The sequence below is a fragment of the Protopterus annectens genome, chromosome 4.part0 (assembly GCF_019279795.1).
Source record: "Protopterus annectens isolate FY-2018-M chromosome 4.part0, PAN1.0, whole genome shotgun sequence".
In the NCBI taxonomy this organism is placed as follows: Eukaryota; Metazoa; Chordata; order Ceratodontiformes; family Protopteridae; genus Protopterus; species Protopterus annectens.
The window spans coordinates 1,077,920,583-1,077,939,546 of NC_056733.1; the positions used below are offsets into that span (position 1 = coordinate 1,077,920,583).

Sequence of the window (18,964 nt, forward strand, 5' to 3'; positions counted from 1 at the left end):
ACAAGTGTAAAACAAATACATTATGTGTATTCCATTCTATATGTGGGTTATGGACTGAATACCCATGGGGAATTAACAAGTGTAAAACAAATACATTATGTGTATTCCATTCTATATGTGGGTTATGGACTGAATACCCATGGGGAATTAACAAGTGTAAAACAAATACATTATGTGTATTCCATTCTATATGTGGGTTATGGACTGAATACCCATGGGGAATTAACAAGTGTAAAACAAATACATTATGTGTATTCCATTCTATATGTGGGTTATGGACTGAATACCCATGGGAATTAACAAGTGTAAAACAAATACATTATGTGTATTCCATTCTATATGTGGGTTATGGACTGAATACCCATGGGGAATTAACAAGTGTAAAACAAATACATTATGTGTATTCCATTCTATATGTGGGTTATGGACTGAATACCCATGGGGAATTAACAAGTGTAAAACAAATACATTATGTGTATTCCATTCTATATGTGGGTTATGGACTGAATACCCATGGGGAATTAACAAGTGTAAAACAAATACATTATGTGTATTCCATTCTATATGTGGGTTATGGACTGAATACCCATGGGGAATTAACAAGTGTAAAACAAATACATTATGTGTATTCCATTCTATATGTGGGTTATGGACTGAATACCCATGGGGAATTAACAAGTGTAAAACAAATACATTATGTGTATTCCATTCTATATGTGGGTTATGGACTGAATACCCATGGGGAATTAACAAGTGTAAAACAAATACATTATGTGTATTCCATTCTATATGTGGGTTATGGACTGAATACCCATGGGGAATTAACAAGTGTAAAACAAATACATTATGTGTATTCCATTCTATATGTGGGTTATGGACTGAATACCCATGGGGAATTAACAAGTGTAAAACAAATACATTATGTGTATTCCATTCTATATGTGGGTTATGGACTGAATACCCATGGGGAATTAACAAGTGTAAAACAAATACATTATGTGTATTCCATTCTATATGTGGGTTATGGACTGAATACCCATGGGAATTAACAAGTGTAAAACAAATACATTATGTGTATTCCATTCTATATGTGGGTTATGGACTGAATACCCATGGGGAATTAACAAGTGTAAAACAAATACATTATGTGTATTCCATTCTATATGTGGGTTATGGACTGAATACCCATGGGAATTAACAAGTGTAAAACAAATACATTATGTGTATTCCATTCTATATGTGGGTTATGGACTGAATACCCATGGGGAATTAACAAGTGTAAAACAAATACATTATGTGTATTCCATTCTATATGTGGGTTATGGACTGAATACCCATGGGGAATTAACAAGTGTAAAACAAATACATTATGTGTATTCCATTCTATATGTGGGTTATGGACTGAATACCCATGGGGAATTAACAAGTGTAAAACAAATACATTATGTGTATTCCATTCTATATGTGGGTTATGGACTGAATACCCATGGGGAATTAACAAGTGTAAAACAAATACATTATGTGTATTCCATTCTATATGTGGGTTATGGACTGAATACCCATGGGGAATTAACAAGTGTAAAACAAATACATTATGTGTATTCCATTCTATATGTGGGTTATGGACTGAATACCCATGGGGAATTAACAAGTGTAAAACAAATACATTATGTGTATTCCATTCTATATGTGGGTTATGGACTGAATACCCATGGGGAATTAACAAGTGTAAAACAAATACATTATGTGTATTCCATTCTATATGTGGGTTATGGACTGAATACCCATGGGGAATTAACAAGTGTAAAACAAATACATTATGTGTATTCCATTCTATATGTGGGTTATGGACTGAATACCCATGGGGAATTAACAAGTGTAAAACAAATACATTATGTGTATTCCATTCTATATGTGGGTTATGGACTGAATACCCATGGGGAATTAACAAGTGTAAAACAAATACATTATGTGTATTCCATTCTATATGTGGGTTATGGACTGAATACCCATGGGGAATTAACAAGTGTAAAACAAATACATTATGTGTATTCCATTCTATATGTGGGTTATGGACTGAATACCCATGGGGAATTAACAAGTGTAAAACAAATACATTATGTGTATTCCATTCTATATGTGGGTTATGGACTGAATACCCATGGGGAATTAACAAGTGTAAAACAAATACATTATGTGTATTCCATTCTATATGTGGGTTATGGACTGAATACCCATGGGGAATTAACAAGTGTAAAACAAATACATTATGTGTATTCCATTCTATATGTGGGTTATGGACTGAATACCCATGGGGAATTAACAAGTGTAAAACAAATACATTATGTGTATTCCATTCTATATGTGGGTTATGGACTGAATACCCATGGGGAATTAACAAGTGTAAAACAAATACATTATGTGTATTCCATTCTATATGTGGGTTATGGACTGAATACCCATGGGGAATTAACAAGTGTAAAACAAATACATTATGTGTATTCCATTCTATATGTGGGTTATGGACTGAATACCCATGGGGAATTAACAAGTGTAAAACAAATACATTATGTGTATTCCATTCTATATGTGGGTTATGGACTGAATACCCATGGGGAATTAACAAGTGTAAAACAAATACATTATGTGTATTCCATTCTATATGTGGGTTATGGACTGAATACCCATGGGGAATTAACAAGTGTAAAACAAATACATTATGTGTATTCCATTCTATATGTGGGTTATGGACTGAATACCCATGGGGAATTAACAAGTGTAAAACAAATACATTATGTGTATTCCATTCTATATGTGGGTTATGGACTGAATACCCATGGGGAATTAACAAGTGTAAAACAAATACATTATGTGTATTCCATTCTATATGTGGGTTATGGACTGAATACCCATGGGGAATTAACAAGTGTAAAACAAATACATTATGTGTATTCCATTCTATATGTGGGTTATGGACTGAATACCCATGGGGAATTAACAAGTGTAAAACAAATACATTATGTGTATTCCATTCTATATGTGGGTTATGGACTGAATACCCATGGGGAATTAACAAGTGTAAAACAAATAAATTATGTGTATTCCATTCTATATGTGGGTTATGGACTGAATACCCATGGGGAATTAACAAGTGTAAAACAAATACATTATGTGTATTCCATTCTATATGTGGGTTATGGACTGAATACCCATGGGGAATTAACAAGTGTAAAACAAATACATTATGTGTATTCCATTCTATATGTGGGTTATGGACTGAATACCCATGGGGAATTAACAAGTGTAAAACAAATACATTATGTGTATTCCATTCTATATGTGGGTTATGGACTGAATACCCATGGGGAATTAACAAGTGTAAAACAAATACATTATGTGTATTCCATTCTATATGTGGGTTATGGACTGAATACCCATGGGGAATTAACAAGTGTAAAACAAATACATTATGTGTATTCCATTCTATATGTGGGTTATGGACTGAATACCCATGGGGAATTAACAAGTGTAAAACAAATACATTATGTGTATTCCATTCTATATGTGGGTTATGGACTGAATACCCATGGGGAATTAACAAGTGTAAAACAAATACATTATGTGTATTCCATTCTATATGTGGGTTATGGACTGAATACCCATGGGGAATTAACAAGTGTAAAACAAATACATTATGTGTATTCCATTCTATATGTGGGTTATGGACTGAATACCCATGGGGAATTAACAAGTGTAAAACAAATACATTATGTGTATTCCATTCTATATGTGGGTTATGGACTGAATACCCATGGGGAATTAACAAGTGTAAAACAAATACATTATGTGTATTCCATTCTATATGTGGGTTATGGACTGAATACCCATGGGGAATTAACAAGTGTAAAACAAATACATTATGTGTATTCCATTCTATATGTGGGTTATGGACTGAATACCCATGGGGAATTAACAAGTGTAAAACAAATACATTATGTGTATTCCATTCTATATGTGGGTTATGGACTGAATACCCATGGGGAATTAACAAGTGTAAAACAAATACATTATGTGTATTCCATTCTATATGTGGGTTATGGACTGAATACCCATGGGGAATTAACAAGTGTAAAACAAATACATTATGTGTATTCCATTCTATATGTGGGTTATGGACTGAATACCCATGGGGAATTAACAAGTGTAAAACAAATAAATTATGTGTATTCCATTCTATATGTGGGTTATGGACTGAATACCCATGGGGAATTAACAAGTGTAAAACAAATACATTATGTGTATTCCATTCTATATGTGGGTTATGGACTGAATACCCATGGGGAATTAACAAGTGTAAAACAAATACATTATGTGTATTCCATTCTATATGTGGGTTATGGACTGAATACCCATGGGGAATTAACAAGTGTAAAACAAATACATTATGTGTATTCCATTCTATATGTGGGTTATGGACTGAATACCCATGGGGAATTAACAAGTGTAAAACAAATACATTATGTGTATTCCATTCTATATGTGGGTTATGGACTGAATACCCATGGGGAATTAACAAGTGTAAAACAAATACATTATGTGTATTCCATTCTATATGTGGGTTATGGACTGAATACCCATGGGGAATTAACAAGTGTAAAACAAATACATTATGTGTATTCCATTCTATATGTGGGTTATGGACTGAATACCCATGGGGAATTAACAAGTGTAAAACAAATACATTATGTGTATTCCATTCTATATGTGGGTTATGGACTGAATACCCATGGGGAATTAACAAGTGTAAAACAAATAAATTATGTGTATTCCATTCTATATGTGGGTTATGGACTGAATACCCATGGGGAATTAACAAGTGTAAAACAAATAAATTATGTGTATTCCATTCTATATGTGGGTTATGGACTGAATACCCATGGGGAATTAACAAGTGTAAAACAAATACATTATGTGTATTCCATTCTATATGTGGGTTATGGACTGAATACCCATGGGGAATTAACAAGTGTAAAACAAATACATTATGTGTATTCCATTCTATATGTGGGTTATGGACTGAATACCCATGGGGAATTAACAAGTGTAAAACAAATACATTATGTGTATTCCATTCTATATGTGGGTTATGGACTGAATACCCATGGGGAATTAACAAGTGTAAAACAAATACATTATGTGTATTCCATTCTATATGTGGGTTATGGACTGAATACCCATGGGGAATTAACAAGTGTAAAACAAATACATTATGTGTATTCCATTCTATATGTGGGTTATGGACTGAATACCCATGGGGAATTAACAAGTGTAAAACAAATACATTATGTGTATTCCATTCTATATGTGGGTTATGGACTGAATACCCATGGGGAATTAACAAGTGTAAAACAAATACATTATGTGTATTCCATTCTATATGTGGGTTATGGACTGAATACCCATGGGGAATTAACAAGTGTAAAACAAATACATTATGTGTATTCCATTCTATATGTGGGTTATGGACTGAATACCCATGGGGAATTAACAAGTGTAAAACAAATACATTATGTGTATTCCATTCTATATGTGGGTTATGGACTGAATACCCATGGGGAATTAACAAGTGTAAAACAAATACATTATGTGTATTCCATTCTATATGTGGGTTATGGACTGAATACCCATGGGGAATTAACAAGTGTAAAACAAATACATTATGTGTATTCCATTCTATATGTGGGTTATGGACTGAATACCCATGGGGAATTAACAAGTGTAAAACAAATACATTATGTGTATTCCATTCTATATGTGGGTTATGGACTGAATACCCATGGGGAATTAACAAGTGTAAAACAAATACATTATGTGTATTCCATTCTATATGTGGGTTATGGACTGAATACCCATTGAAATATTCCAGTAAAGGCAAGTCTCAGTGTGATGAAAAGTACAAAAGCAGGCATAACTTTATATTAAAGGAGAACACCACCCAAATATCAATTTTTTTCCCCAAAAACTGATTTTCCTTCTCTGTAGTCAGTAAACATATCACATACAAAAAAAAAAAAATCATTTAATAATTATCCCATTTGTTTTATGCCTGAACTTATTTCTGTTCGACTTTCTTTCTTGCATTTGTCTTATCTGGCACATCCTGATTGCTACTAAGAGTGTCAGACTAACTAGGTTAGATCACTTATTCCAACTACAGAGATATTAAGAAAATTATAGCCCTTAAATACTGGCATTTAAATGTGCCTTATCAGTCACATATTGCCAGCATTACATCTAATAAACAGTGTAGCCTGCAATCTGAACAAAAGCAAAGCTTTCAAGCTTAGCTTTCAGATGCAAATGAACCAGAAAACACAACTCACATTTTTTATTATAAATTAGTTGTCTTTCCCTTTAATCAAAATGTGAGTGCCACAAAGAAAGAAAATATTTTCATCTTACTCTTGATTTTCTGTCCCTGATTTTGCATTTTTTTCTACAATGTATTTTCTGTTAAAGCGCATGTTTTTTGTTGTTGTTTTGTACAGCATTTTTTATTGAATACAGTGTTTTGTTGAGACAATTCAGTGAGTCAGGGAAGGAAGATTAACATCAAAGTTACAGTATTGATTTGGGAATGAATATTAACATCAAAGTTTCAGTATTAAAAACTGTGAATTCAACATAAACCAGTTCAGCCTAAGTAAAGCCTATAAATCACATGGGTCAGATTTCTCACAGTTTAACACTGAACTATAGCTGCTACTTTGAAAAGGACAATTAACTCAGCTATGTTTTCAAGCCTGTCATTCAAACATTCCTTAAAATGTTGTATTAGTGATTGGCACTAATAAAAATCGAAAGAAATTAAAGTAATGAAAAATATGGATGGATGCTGAGAGTCAAAAGTAAGCAGTCACAGTATTGTTGTAAGCTGAAGTAAGAGAGAAAGTGGGAGACAGAGAGAGAGAAAGACAGTAAATGATCCTCTTATCATAGGGATTTTTCTCTGAGGGATTTTTCTCTGACCCCCTAAAAATGACATCAAGGAGGCTAAAGCATTGACTGTAAAATCAAATCATGGTATCCATGACAGCCCTCTTTCAAGACATTTTGGGTATAACAAATTATAAAATAATAACTATTTAATTTGATACATATTAGTAATACAGAAAAGTTCCAGATATGCTGAAAGCATAAGATTTATTTTTTGAGTGTGCTTTTGCTTTTAAGAAGGATCTCTTGTTCATCTGCTTTTTGAATCCATCCTTCCATCCATCCTCAACCCCTTTCCCCATTTTGCACATAAGGTCAGGATGTCACTTCAGCAGTGACAATCATCTCGAGCCAAGGTTTATACCACAAGGTGGCTAGCCCTGCCACAGTAGTTCATTCATACCACTCACTTGCATACACACTCTCACCTACGGCCAATTTAGCATGTCCAATTCACCTGTGGGAGGAAACTGGAGCACCCAGAGGAAACCCATGTGACCACAGGGAGGACATGCAGACTCCACACAGAAGGCACCCCAACCGAGAATCAAACCAGAGAACCTCTTGCTGTGAGGTGACAACACTAACCGCTGTACCACCACAGTCACCACTGCTTTTTGAATGTTGTTTTTAAAAATGTTTTGCTCATTATTGCTGAAAAATGCAAATATGAATTGGTTCAAACATTTTCACATGAAAATCTGACATAAGAATGGGGTATTAACTACAGCATTACTTTTTGTACCTGAAGGGTACTGTTTGGGATACAAATGTCTGTTTAGTTTCCAAATGTTTTTGATTATTTATAGCTTGGTTTATTATTATTTTTTTTATGTTATCCAATGAATAAGGGATTCTGAAGGTGTAGGAAAAAAGAGTTCCATTTGATGAATGGAAAAAGAGGGAGATGAATTTGTTGTATTAGTTTATGAATGGGTTGCAAGTTTTGTTCTTTCCTTACTAATTTGTTTTTTTTTTCTTTTATGCATGTATTTTCTATTTTATATTAACAATGAAGTTGTTTGTTATATTTTAATAAATGTTATGTCTGCTTTCATATCCTTTCCTTTGCACTACACAATAACACTAGCTACCCATGTTCCAAGTCATCCAGGTTTCCTCTGTTATGTCCTTAATCAATACATCTCAACTAACCCTCATTTTTGGGAAAATCCCTAATTTTGGCTTAACATCTTGTTCTGGACCTTTTAAAATAATGATAATCAGTGCAGTTACAGACTTCTTTTACACCAGAAAATATGTGTTAATCCATATCCTCTTTTTCTATTAACTGTCAAGTTAGTTGGGCCAGCATGTATAAATACGTTTTTCTCCTAATTATTTTGCTTCATGCCTAATTCTTAAGGAAAAAGGCTGAAAGCTATGTATGCATCTGTTTTTCATCTGTTGCCAGAGTACCTAATTCACTTCTGCTTCTGTGAGACCCCTCTCTCCTTTCATTTTAGTTTAAGGATACAGTCATTGACATAGCATCTATATCATATTATTGTACAATGTAAATAGCAAACGCTATTTCACCATACCGTTAATATCGAAACAAAATATCGAACAAATGGAACAGCAAATTTTTTTTCCCAGGGAAAAAAATTCGCTGCTCCATAAATAAAAAAAAAAAAAAAAAATCTTAAACACAAATTTAAGTAGGGGGCTTCGCCCCCCACAGCCCCCTACATAAATATACCAACTCCGAGATTGCACCATAGTGGAGGAAATGGCAAAGTCCCGAATTTTCCCTGGGAAAAAATTTGATGTTCCGTGACTTCGCTATTTTGCCATTTCGACAGTATCGGATTGACTAAATAGCATTCACTATTTAGTCCATTCGATAGCGTCATATAGACCGTTGACATATACCTGTTTTTATACATTTGCCAAACTGGTAAGCCCACTGGACCCAAGCTTCCCTTTTCAGGGACAGCCCAGGAGCACTCCCTGTTTAAGTGACTTGCTCAGAGTCACAAAGTAGGCAAATGGACATGGAAGAAATCCAACCTTGTACCCTTTATTACAGGAAGCAGCTGAGTGACAGCTCACAGCCTTAACTCTCTGTGCTAACCCACCTTTCTATCTTGGGTCTTAGAACTGTTATCCCTTGTGGACTAAGATGGAGCCTTCTACTGACCTATAGCTGGTCAGTGTGACAGATCTCTTCCTTTTCTCGTACCAGCCCTAAGTCCTTCCCCCTTAACCACTACCACAGCCAGGCATTATACTCACCCAATCCTCCCCCTCCTAAGCATGCTGACTCAACATGCCACCTCCGTGAAAAAAACATGTTGTCACCTCAGCTGTTAGCTCTGATAGATCATGGTTGCCTGTGTACATGACAATGTATATCCACTCCTCTCCTCTGGTGACCACGTAGATCATCTACTCACTCCAGTATCAAACTAACTCTAAGCCTAAGGATTTGTGTCACTTTTAAATGGCCTCTTTCATCTCTGTTGTGAATACATTTTTATCAAAAATATTTAAAAAGAAAACAACATGAACATATTGTGTATACAAGCAGAATTCATAATTATGAATAACATACCTTTCAATCCCCTTATCAAATGAGTCTCCTTCCACTAAAAAAATGTTCTCTTCGCCCATAGTGGCGCTCCTTTCTGTCACTTCCTGCTGCGTGCCACTGCTCCATCTCATTCTCAACCATTCTTCGTCCATGATTATCCTCTTCTGCTTTCCTGACTCTGTCTGCAGTCAGTCCCCACTTCCCTGTGCTGAATCTGATATCCTGTATACCTCTCATGTTCTCTTCCTACAACCCTCTTTACTGTTCTGTCCCTTCTGTTCTTTGTGATATTACCTCCTGCCTCCTCCCCAGCTCTGTCTCCCCTTCATCAGTTGTCACCACTTCATTAGTGTATGGAAGATCCTGATAATGTACAGCTGAGACTCGACTACACATAACAAAAACAGTGCTCAGAGTGTAAGAGCCCTACTATTAGCAATGAACATTTCATCACCTAGTGCCCATTTGTTTTCTCTGGAAGAGAGATAATTTAAATTAGTTCAAGACATATTTGAAAAAGAAATAAATGTAGAGAACCAATGAGCTGTACAGAGAAATGAGTATAATTGTTGAAGTCTGTTACAAGTTGTGTACCAATACCTTGATACACTGGATAAGTAAGGAAAGAGACACAATATATCAATGTAAAATGGTATAAAACAAACTGTATTTATTTGTGCTTTAGATCAGGGGAGAAAAGACAAAATTAAAAGAATGTAGGAGAGAAACAAACAGGAAGGGATACTCATCCACGCGGTTTACATAAAATGCACTCTTTTTAAATACCAGCTGCCCCTGTGAGAAGCTTCAAAAACAATCCAAAATGGATGTAAAGAAAATGAAATATAACTGCATTTCTTTGAGATGAAATTAATCAGTACTTTACTGTACTACTGACCTGCCCATATCCTAAAAACACAAATGGTTAGCCTTTTAGCTCCTTAATCCTGAATGTTATAAAGCTAAAATACCACATATTTTCTATATTAAAATGTAAACACAGGGTCAGAATCATAGGTATTTTTTTTCTTAGATAATAAATGTTAAGTTTCTGGGTAAAATCTTACCATGCATGCAGCTTGTATGCATTCTGACACATTTCCAGCATCAGGTTCACACCAAAAAACACGGCACTCAAAGCGCTGGCAACCTGTATCTACAATCACAGCAAATGTACGGGCATCTTTTCCAACTCCAATAAATGTTAGATATCGAACCTGGCACTCCCATATGACATCATCATCAGTGGCCTGTAGACAGAAGAAAAAATGAAATAACATAAAGCTAATGTGTATACTTAGGTGTTAATTACATTTCTGTGTAATGCCAACCCAGCCCAGTGTATTACAGCAGTCTTGACAATGAATAGAGTAGACGATGCAGACATATGAAGACAAAAGACATTCAGGAAAAGAACCTCAATCTACCTACCACCTTCTTCTTGCTCCTACATAGTAATATTTGTTTTCAAGTTTCTAAATAAGTTTTTCTTGTAGGTCTTCTTCACATAGCAAGGGCATAAAACATTTTTAAATTATTCTATTAAGTGGAGTATGTTTACCAATAGCTAGGTTTTAACACACTGCCTGGGATGAATTTGCCTACCTCCTGATGTATACACTCTACAGGATAGTATGTACCTCTCCATATGCTTGTCTGCTATTAGATTCTTTAACGTCTAGAATGGCACCCCAAACAAAATGAGTAAAAATTAGATATCATTCCAAACTTCAATCCATTCATTTACAACACCCAATTTATTATTTATTTGACATTTGTTGATCGGGATAGTCCGACTGGGCAAACACCCTTTTTCAGCGGAGGCCCAGGGAGAAAAGCTTCAGAATACAGCAAAACAAGATACTTTACATGGAAAATACAATACAATAGAGAAACAACATATTGAAACATAAGCAAAAATTGACTTACTAGTTTGATATAAATAAGTAAATTAAATTATTATCCGATGTTATCCAGTTCAGGACTATGAGAAACAAGAGTCCATATTGGCAAACAGCAGTATATAAAGCAGAAGCAATTCAAGAAGGAATAACATTCCATTCCAGGGCACATGGATACTTAGAAACAATTCAAGAAGGAATAACATTCCATTCCAGGGCACATGGATACTTAGAAACAATTCAAGAAGGAATAACATTCCATTCCAGGGCACATGGATACTTAGAAACAGTTCAAGAAGGAATAACATTCCATTCCAGGGCACATGGATACTTAGAAACAATTCAAGAAGAATAACATTCCATTCCAGGGCACATGGATACTTAGAAACAATTCAAGAAGGAATAACATTCCATTCCAGGGCACATGGATACTTAGAAACAATTCAAGAAGGAATAACATTCCATTACAGGGCACATGGATACTTAAAGTACACATGCAGCCAGGGCAGTTTAAGTATTTTCAGTCTACCTACTTGCACTTCTTTGCTCAATGTCCAGTGTTCGACGTTTTAAACTCAGGGCTTAGAAAGGTCTTCTAAGAGTTTCCCACTTAAATCAGTAGGCTCATATAGCCTATTAGCAATCTACCTGTCCAAATTATTTTTAAAGCAGATGAGGGAACCAGATTTCTTAATTGTAATGCAACAGAAGTCCAGCATTGCCCAGTTCTACTATGGAATGACTGCCCAAGAATGCTTGTGCTACCCGTCTTTACATAAACCATAAAATTATTATTTTATACTGTTAAGTTGTGACCTTTTTATTAGTCCCTGTACATGCAGTATGGATGCTGTTATATGTACTTTTATAACAATTAGATTACCCTTGACCAGTCTGTAATTGGAGCAAAGCGACAATATTTCCAATCTTTTGTATTCAACTTCTTTCAAATCTTCCATGTTTCCAACAAAAGCACTCTGGACCCTGTCTAGTCTTCTTAACTGAATATTTTAATTATAAAAGTAAGCTCCATATTCAATAACTGGTCTCACTATCACTTTATATGATGGAATCAGTAGTTTTTATCCCTACTAGTAATGGTCCTAAGAATGACTTTGATCTCATAATAAAATTTTCTAAGTACTTCCAGCAAGTTAAACCCGAAACTGAATTTACTATCAATTTTAATGACAAAGTCCCTTACAACCTCTAATTCTTTTAATAAAAAGTCCTTCATAGCATATGAGTAACATGGGTTAGCATTAAAAAAGTGCACAACCATAGTCTTTTTAACATTATACTCCATTTGACATGTCAAAGTCCAACATTACAGATTTTCCAGGTATCTTTGCACCTTGAACTGATCCCCCGTTGAGGTAACTATTGACCCAATTTTTGTATGATCCACATATTTACTCACTCAAATTTTATTAGCTGGCAGGACAAGAGACATCATTCTTTTAAACAAAATAGGACCCAATACTGACCTTTAGGGAACACCTAAGGAAAGTGACTTCTTGTCACCTCTTCATGCCATACACCATCTAAGTTTTATCCAATTATTTAGCCATCTGACCACATACCTTTTTATATTATTTCCCAGCATTAACAAACTAATTATATTATGCTGTATTGTATTGAAAGCATGAGTGAGATTTAAATAAGTAAAATCAGTGGTTAAGTTTTCATCCATGGCTTTCCAAATATACTGGTACAGGTTCAATTAATTCATTTGAAATTAGCTCATGCTGACCTAGGTTTGGGTTACACTCCAGAGTATTAACAAATAACTCTACCAAAACCTTTTCAAAACATTCACCTAAAATACAGTTTAAACTTAAAGGTCCATATGAATCCACAGTACTGGTATTTCCACCCTTTAGGACTGGTACCACTGAGGCATCTTTCCACATGCTTGGTACATAACCTGTGAGTAAGGTTCGTAGGTTCATAGGTGTGTAGTAGGCTAATGACCACAAGGGCTTTTTTAAGCCTAGCTATGCATCCCAAATCTCTGACAGGTTCTGGGATCCTAGATAAGTGTAAACAGGGGCTTGGAAAATGAAATATTTGCAAGCAAAAGCCTTGGAGTTGAACCATTTACAGACCATCTGTGTCCACTAGAGGCAGAGGTGCCAAACCAGGGATGAATTACTTGTTTCCCATCCAGATGTCCAAGTTACAGTTGAATTGGGTTAGGGAGGAACTCTGCTTCACATAGATGGGGAGCCTGTTTCAGAAAAGGAGTAGTCTCTGGGATCCATACCAGTCTCTCCAGCAAATCCTATTTATATCACGGGCAAGATTAAAGCCTTTAAAACAGGTAATTCTAGTGCTGTTTGTTTTGTGGGTATGCAGGAGGTCCATCATGGTGGAGAGTGACAATGCCTTATTGGCCAGGCATAGATCTCCCCTCAACAGCCTGTAGGAGACAGAATACAGGAATAGGGCCTTGAGGCAACCTGCATAGGACATGTTACTTATACCCTGTATTCTTTTAATGAGTAACTTCTGTGAACGTTCCAGTTGTTGGATATGCCTGGTTAGGTACATACCAAAGGTGGCATTGTACTCTATGATAGGTCTGATGAATGCCATATACAATGGGACAATGACCTCTTTGGACCTAGATGCCATACCTTTGTTTACAAGTTGCACAATATAGAATGATTTTCTCACTACTGTAGACATGTAATGGTCAAAGTCTAGATTACTGTCTATGGATCAACTAATCCATTGTCCCATCAGGGGCTCCAATATCCTAGACCTGGTCATTACCAATATGGGAGATAGATGCTCCACACCAGTGGTTACCCCCTCATTGGTCAAGTCTGACCATAAGCAAATCACCCTTGACATCCACATCCTAGCCCCCCCCCCCATAAGGAAACCTTAGTAAAAAACTTCTCCAAAGCAGACTTCATGCTACTTAAGTCAGAAGTGACAAACTTCATGGCACCCATGCAGACGGGAGCTGAAAGTTTGACTGCTGAATCCTACACTAAGGCACTGCATGAGCACATCCACTCATGCATGAATCGTGCCATCTCATATAGAACCAAGACACTCTCCTCCAAAAAAAGGAAGCCAATCTGGTGGTCCCCTGCCATAAATAAACTATACAACAAAAGGAAGAAACTGTTGTAGAAAAGAGGAAAATCCCAGGATGCACAAAAACTCCCTTACCAGCCTCAGTAAGAAGCTGAGATCCCTCATAAAATCCTCCAAAGCTAGTTACGAAAATAAAATTGCCAAAGTTTCCAAAGACAACCACAAGGCATTCTATAGTTATGTCAAAAATATATATGGTAATGCTCAGATCTGCTCTGACCTACAACAGAGTGGCATTAAATATACTGATCCCAAGGATATTGCCAATATCCTAGCAGATCGATTTAGTGCCAACTTCACCCCCCTCTCACCCCCTAAAGGGCCCATCTCAATACCAAAAGATTGCCAAATTCTGATAATCACAGCCACACAGATAGAAACCACACTCTCCAAAGCTAAGAATACAGCATCCATGGGAACAGATGCCATCCCGGGCTGTGTACTACATGAACTATAAAATGACCTGGCACCTCACCTAAGTGTCATGTTTAATCATAGCCTCACCTCAGGCTTCGTGCCCACTAAGTGGTGCACAGCTACAGTTATCCCGCTCCACAAGGGGGGATCCACCTTGGATCCCAGGAACTACTGTCCCATCAGTCGGATGAGCCTGATCTGCAAGGGCATGGAACGCATTATCATGGAACTTATAAACAAAGACATTGGCAACCTTCAAACACTGGACCCCACCCAGTTTGGGCTTGTGAAGGGTCAATCTTGTCTCCTGAACCTGATTGACTTCGAATCAGTCTCCAGAGCTGTGGACGAGGCCTATCTGGACCTCGCCAAGGCCTTTGACACCATCCCCTGCTCTGGAATCATACATAAACTTAAGCTGGGCATAAAACCCTACGTCACTCAGTGGATTACCAACTGGCTTACTGACAGAACCCAGACTGTAAAAGTAGCCGAATCCAAATCCAGCTCCAGACAAGTGAAGTACCTCAGGGTTCAGTCTTGGGACCGCTCTTGTTTGGCATCTACTTCTCTGAAGTACAGGCCAACACTAAGGAACTCTGGCTAACAAAGTTCGCAGATGACTGCAAACTGGGAGCCATTATTAAATCCCCAAATGATGTGGATATTCTACAAAAGGGCCTTACAGAAACAGATGCTTGGTGCCAGAGCCATGGGCTCAAGCTTAATGCCAAGAAATGTATAGTTATCCCCTTTGGGAAAAAACATGTACCCATGAATAGGTGGCAGTACACTAAACAAAAGTGTGATGAGAGACTTAGGGACAACCACATCACCACAACAGTCAGGAAATCCTTCTATGTGGCATACCTCATCACTAAGGGCTTTTCATCCAGAAAAAAGGAGGTCATTGTCCCACTGTACTCATCCCTCATTAGACCCATTATAGAGTACAATGTCCCATTTGGTATGTACCTCACAAGACATCTGCAACAGCTGGAAAGGCTGCAGAAATACCTCACTAAAAGAATCACAAGCCTAAAGCAGATGCCCTATGCTGACCGTCTAAAAGAACTCCAGCTATACTCTGTGGCATATTGTCTACTCAGAGGCAATCTCTGCTTAACATACAAGGCCATGTCAAACCCTGAGCTGTTGGACATGCTCCACTTAAAGAAATCCCAATCCCTCAGAGCCACACGCTCCAGGGATCTAAATGTTGTCATCACAATGAACAAAACATGCTGGAGGGATAGGTTCCTACCTATACTCTGGAATAGACTGCCCATACATGTCAAGCAGAGCGCCTCCTTGGCCCTCTTCAAGAGGAACTTTGACGACTGGATGGGAGATAGGAATTTCCTATCAGTCACCCTGCTAGACAGGGGTCCAGGGAAGCAAATACTGTGGGAAGAAATATCCGGGGAATTGTTTGGCTAGGCTTGTATGCAGGCCCTAGGGCTGATAGCCTAGTACCAACCTATGAATCTGTGTGTGTGTCCCTAAGTCCCTGAGTATTGGGTCAGCTTAGCACTAAGGGGTGTGTTGTCAATATGATAGTTACAACGGGTGGATGACTTCCCAAAAGATACTATTATGCATTTCTTGGCAATTAGTTTTAGTCCATTGCTCTGACAGCAGTTATTTGTCTGTCAGCCCTTCCTGGAGAATATTTGTGTAAGTGGGGGATTCTATGACTTCTCCTAATTTGCAATCATCTGCAAATGTTGTCAGCCAGAGGCTACCGACATTGGCCTTGACATCAGTGAAGTAAATACTAAAAAGTAGTCTTACCTGGACTGATCCTTGAGGGACTGTGCTTGTGACTGGCCTCTATGTAGAGGTGGACTACCCAGTTTTAACTTCCTGAGTCCTGTCTGTGAGCCAACTGGCTATCCTCTGAGTGACATAAGGTTTATACCCAACTTCCTGAGTTTGCCAACAATGTTGAAGTGCATACCTCTCAAATATACAGATTTTCACAGAATGTCCATATTTTTGCCTCATATTTTTGGTCCGTTTTTCATAAAATTGTGTTTTTTTAGCAAATCACTGGCAAATCATTGAAGACTAAAAGCAGAAAATAATGACAGACATTTGAGTTTCAGACTTCATACCCCTCATAAAATTCATGCTAATGCAAAACCTGCCATTCTATTACCTTTCTAAATTTATAAGAGCAATACCCCCCCCCCCCATTATTTATGGCTTTGTCCAGATTTTGTGTTATAAGTGGTTGAGAGGTACACTGAAGTGGGGTAGTGTGTCTAATGCTTTGGCCAGATCAAGGTAGGTAGTGTGATTTTGTTTTGCACTCAAACATTGCTTTGGTGACTTTCTCAAAGATGTCCACCCCGTTGAGTAGGCATAATCTGCCCTTGACAAAACCAAATTGGGTTGGGTCCAGTTTCTGGAAGTTTCCAATGCCATTATTGATCATTTCCATGATAATTCTTTCCATGGTTGTGCATATGAAACAAGTTAGACTTACTGGTCTTTAGTTTCCAGGGTTTGCAGATGGCCCACCTTTGTGCAGAGGGATGGCTGGTGCTGATCAATTATAATTTTCTTAGGTGGCGAAAGCCAGTGAACCTTTTTAGCTAGGCTTATATAGGCCCCAGGGCTGATAACCCACTACCTACCTATGAACCTATTAAGCATGAAGCTTGTTTGGATGCTACAGTTTATTAGCAATTAAAGATGCCCTGATAGATCATGTTTAATGCTATTTAGAAGGCATCCTGGGATATTGTCTGGGCTCATCCTGGCCTTAGAGAGAGCATTAAGGACCTGTTCCCTAGTGATAGTAGGGGGAGTTAGATTTGATAGTGTTTCCTAAAGAAAGGTTGAGGAAGAGAGGGGGTAAAGTTGGAGTTGAATTTGTTGGTCAGTAGGTTTGCTCTATCTTATGACTCAGCATAGATGACTCCATTAATAATGAGTTCTACACACGATTGTGTACTGCCTTTGAGATTGTGGACATAACTAAAGAATGCCATGTGGTTGTCCTTGGCTTGGAAGGCCAGATTTATCTCAGATTTGGCTTTGGTAGACTATTTGTCCTCAGAGTTTGTTTAGTTTGATGGGAATGCTTTTATCCTGCTAGGTGCTACACTTCCTAATTTTTGCCATAATTCTATTCCTTCTGTTATAGAGCCTATTGATGTTGTGATTCCACCTGGGTGGCTTGTTTTATGAGTTAGTTCTGCATTTCTTCCTGTTGGGTACAACTGCTTCTATGCAGCTATTAACATGCTTGTATAAGTTTTCTGTGAACAGTTTTGTACTCAGGCTTTATGGGGCTTCAAAATTTTGTCTGATTATCACTTAATAGTAGGAAGTTATCCTTAAAGCGGTTCTTGAATATTCCAGGGTTAGCTGGGGTTCTAGGTTTTATCTTTACTTCATAGGAGACCAGTTTATGGTCTGATCTCACCAGAGAAGATATTATACTAGGAGGTGTACAGCACTCTCCCATATTAGTGAGGAGCAGATCCAGTATGGTTGCACCCCTGGTTGGTGTACAGACAAGCTGTTCCAGTGTGTTTGTGTTTATAAAATCCAGGAATCTGTGTGTCTGTATATTTGGTGTCATATATGATTCCATTTAATAGTGGGGTAATTAAAGTCACCCATAAATATGGTATTGAATTGAATGGGGAGTGTTTCTAATAAGTTTAAATACATGCTATGGGTTTCTTTGGTCATAGAGGGGGACCAATAGCTTTGTAAAGAAGTGGTATGGGACTTCACCTATGGCAAGCTGAATTTGAAGAGGCTCAAGTGCATTGTCCTGTTTGACCAACCTTGAGGCATATTTATTTTTGGTGTAAACTGAGACACTGTCATCTTTAGTCTCTGTCTGTGTAGTAGCTTGTCAAAAATGTGTGAAAGGCATTATAGTTTTGCACTATCGGTGTGCTCTCTGCAGTTTTAAACCATGTCTCAGTGACAGAACAGATGCCAAAATTCTCTTGGGTGAGGACAGTTTGTAGAGAGTGAA

At 37.2% G+C, this 18,964-nt stretch overlaps 1 protein-coding gene across 2 annotated transcripts in view; it reads right to left on the bottom strand.

Moving 5' to 3' along the window:
* The window catches only part of APBB3 (amyloid beta precursor protein binding family B member 3), a 575,287-nt gene that overhangs the window by 35,902 nt on the left and 520,421 nt on the right, over positions 1 to 18,964 (bottom strand). For both annotated transcript variants that reach the window (XM_044069016.1, XM_044069015.1), the window contains one exon: positions 10,600 to 10,782. In XM_044069016.1, the coding sequence (XP_043924951.1) occupies positions 10,600 to 10,782 (183 nt within the window). The remainder of the gene's footprint in view (positions 1 to 10,599; positions 10,783 to 18,964) is intronic.